Source organism: Fulmarus glacialis, unplaced genomic scaffold (genome assembly GCF_000690835.1).
Source record: "Fulmarus glacialis isolate BGI_N327 unplaced genomic scaffold, ASM69083v1 scaffold39489, whole genome shotgun sequence".
NCBI lineage: Eukaryota > Metazoa > Chordata > Aves > Procellariiformes > Procellariidae > Fulmarus > Fulmarus glacialis.
Window position 1 is genome coordinate 52,462 of NW_009234616.1, and position 3,769 is coordinate 56,230.

The 3,769-nt window shown below is 53.5% G+C and overlaps 1 protein-coding gene across 1 annotated transcript in view; it reads left to right on the forward strand.

The window, feature by feature from the left end:
• The window catches only part of SLC22A18 (solute carrier family 22, member 18), a gene marked incomplete at both ends in the record, with an annotated part of 54,942 nt that extends 51,465 nt beyond the window's left edge, over positions 1–3,477 (forward strand). The window contains one exon of the mRNA XM_009585702.1: positions 3,357–3,477. Coding sequence (XP_009583997.1) covers positions 3,357–3,477 — 121 coding nt within the window. The remainder of the gene's footprint in view (positions 1–3,356) is intronic.
• Between the last annotated feature and the right edge of the window lie 292 nt (positions 3,478–3,769).

The window sequence follows — 3,769 nt, forward strand, 5'->3', positions numbered from 1 at the left end:
GGGGGGGGGAAATCATTGCGGTTTTACGCTGCTGCGGAGGTTGTGTGCTCTTCTTCTGGGGCTTTATTTTTGCCTAATTTTCCCAAACTGAGAGTATTTGGAACTAGCAAGGCAATAATTTTGTTCCTCTGGTTTTGGATGAGCGATGTTACCCGTTGCCAGTTGTATCTGCATGGGTGACAGTCGATGCCAATCTCAAACGGTAATTGGAAAACTGAGTTGATGTAGGCAGCTCTGCCGGTAATTGTGTTTGCTCAGATAAGCCACGCTCGGGGAACCGATAGCTCTGCCCAGGCGATGGGGACGGAGGAAGGGTGCTCACCAATGCGCCCGAAGGACGGTCGAGCTGCGTCAGCCTTTCGATGTTCCCCGCAGGATTTGGCCTCGAGCCTTGCTGCCAGGGTGCTGGTCTCCCGCTGGCGTGGGTAGGATGGTTGCCCTTCCCACAACCACGCCACGGCCACGGGGAGGTCAGGGCCAAAGCCTGGAGGGTATTGCGGCGCGTGGTTCCCAGCTACAGGGATGAGATGAGGCACCTACGCACCTTTGCCAGTCTGAGGCTAAATCGCGTGTCCGAGATCAGGCTGGGAAGGGAGGATGGGTGCAGACGAAGAGTTGGCTCTGCAGATGGAGCGCGGTCCCCCTTCTCTGGGATTTCGGGACTTGCGGAGATGCTGCTGGGTGGTGGGATGCTTGAGAAGGGTCCCTCCCGGCTGGTGTGTGTTTTTTTGGCTAGCATCAATGTACCACCTTAGCACAGGACATCTGCACAGGGCTTGGTCCTCCTCAACATGGCCCAAAAAGGACTTTGAAGGTCTTGCCTTTGTTTTTTGGTCATGGGTGGGAGCAATTAGGTGGGACCAAGGTGGACGTGACCTGAGCACCCCTAACCGGGCACAGGGCAGAGTGCTGCTGGGACTGGCTCCCCGTGCCAAAGCCCAGTCCCACAGCAATCAGGCAGAGGGGCAACCATGGAGTAAATGGCTTTTGTGCGCCAAGGTCTCACTGAGAGGGAAGGCTGGCGGTAGGAGAGATAGCCTCGATGGCCGGGGAGGGGCACATGGGGCGGCACAGCTCGCAGCGGCTCAAGGCTCACGGCGGCTGTGCGGGGAAGGGAAGTCGCTGCTGGAAATTCATTTTTGAGTTGGCAATTACACCAAGCCTGGAGGGCTGCGGACATCCTGACAGCACGGGCCTGGGGACAAGGGTCAGCAAAGACTTCCCACGAGAACTATTCATAGGCAAACGCAGCTGCGATCCTCTGCACCAGGGATGCCTTATTAAAAAGCGCTCTGTTCGAGCAGCTGCCGAGAAAACATCCGTTTCTGGGGTGGCTTTCCATCTTGGCGAGGATGAGTGCCATCACAGCGGCCGGCCCCAAATGCAGAGATTAATGCGTGAAGCTTTTAATCCTGCACAGCCGCTGGTGAAGGAGCATCCCGCCTGCTGTGCCCTTGCTGCATCTGGCCTCCAAACGAAGCAGATCCCCTCCCCAAAGGGTGGAAGCGAGGAGAAAAGCTAGCTGTTAATAAAAGACACTCTGAAACCCATCTTCATATCATCGAGAGGTGGGATGAAGTGTTTTTGGAAGGCGGGCACCAGCGGCAGCAGACAGACAGACGGCGGTGCAGCTGGGAAGAGGCTGCAGGATGTTCCCAGCAATCGGCAGCTGGAGAAGGGAAGGGGTGGGCTGCGAGCTCCGCAATAACACCTGGAAAAGGGGAGGAGGGGAAAGCCGGTGTCTGATCTGCAGATGCAAGCCGGGAGTGCGTGGGCAGGGGTGTAGGAGGGCTTGGCGGTTGCGACGGGGAAGTTTTTCTCTTTGTCTGAAGCACGGCTGTGCCTCGTCCTGCCTTGCTGCCTGCATTTCCCAGGCGTTTGCTTTTTGAGCCTGTCTGCTGAAACTCTTCGTTCTGCCTCTCTCATCTGAAAAATGCCTTCAGATCTGCTCAGGTCAAAGAGACTGCTACCTACCCAGCTGAGGAGTAGCAGAGACCGGGCTCTGCCTGGCTCCATCCTTCCCAGGGGAGCGAGGAGCCATTTCCCCTGGTTTTACAGGAGGCACAGACACGGCTCAGCTCTTTTCTGCCCACTTGCTTCAGCCCATGAGGGAATTCACACAAGGCAGGGGAGGGTTAAAGCTGTTTTTTTCCTATGAGCTCTGCAATGTTGTCCTGCAATGACATTTGCCCTAGCAAGGAATTATTCTCCCTCTGTCTGAATGTTTATGTACCAAATACCTGTTCTTCTGTCTTTGTTCTCCGGTTCCTTAATCAGAAGTGCCTAGATCTTAACCAAAACTCAGGCAAAGAGCCCCTCCGAGGAGAGAAACCCAGCTGTGTGTGAGTCTAGAGGGGAACTAGGAGTAAACCTCAATATTTCCAAGTCATTAGTGAGCAATGTCTCTGGGCTTCTCCATCTTCTGTAGCCGAGAGGCAGGGACCAGGTCTTAGAAAGAACGCCAGAGAATGAAACTTCTGGCTAAACCAGCGACAGAAATGTTTTCCAGCCGCAATAACACACCTTGAGACATGGGTGAGGGCAGGAGACTTGCAAGAAAGGGGGAATTTCCTTTCCATGCCCCAGAGAAATCCATTCATTTGACCAGCAGGGCTTGTGAATGAGCCGAGAGCCGCTCCAGCCCCACGGCTCAGGGAGCTTCACCGCTTTTGTTTCAGTATTAAACAGCTGGAGGGATGTCTCCACTAAGAATATGTGCAATAACAAAATCATTACTCTCCCTAATTATGCTCGCTAATGTGCACTTATGGCCAGAAGACCTATTCCAGATTACTGAATTCGGTGAATTTATTAGCAAGGAAGCAGCAGAACAGGATTAGAAATCCCAAAGGTACAGCGTTACATAATGCACCGCACTCATTTATTTTGACAAGCTCAGTTTAGTTTTAATTATTTATGATAATGAACTGAAATGCCTTCTCTAGGCTGTTTTGTATAAGTAATGGAGGCTTCCTGAAGTACACCACATGCATCTGCTGTTCAACATTTCCTCAGGAGTTGGACAAGAGACAGAAGACGGGGGGGAAGGGTGCGGGGACGTCACTAATTCCCAGACACTAAAAATACCCACAGCAGTGCCAGAGAAACGTGCTGCCAGATTGTAGGGTATCATTTGCTACTTGCGGTGCGTGCTTGGAATAATTTGCTGCAGACAAATGGTGGGCTATGAAAGACCCTGCAATGGCCAAAGCCGCACCATTATATACCAGTTGTGGCTCCCACAATTTACCTAAGTCATGGGTTTGGCTCGTGATGTTTTTCTGGGTTGTTTCTTGCCACAAAGTCACCACCTGTGCTCTCTAATGATCCGTGGTCCGTTTTGTCCTGTCCTTTAGGCCCTGATGAGGACCGTGTGGCACTACTGCATCATTGCGGTGCCGCTGGTGTTCGCCTTCAGCATGCTGGGCACCATCACCGACAGCATCCTCACCAAGGCCGTCCCCTCCTCCGACACCGGTAAGGCTCGTCAAAAAAGATCAGACTGGTCTTTTCTCGGTTTTGAGTCCCTCAGGTGCTTCCCAGCTCTGCTCTCGAGCGCCAGGGCACGCTCATGGCGAATGCCCAATTCCCCAGCAAATCTGACTTGGCAGTTGCGTGCAGTGGGTGTCAGCAGAGCGGATGAACGGGGACCGGTGGGGCTAACGCAGGGTGAGCTTGAACAACATTGAGCAAGCATCCTACGACCCAGTGCTCCCGGTCCTCTGCTGCCTGCTGACATCCATAGTGCTGGACGCAGGAAGGGAAGCCT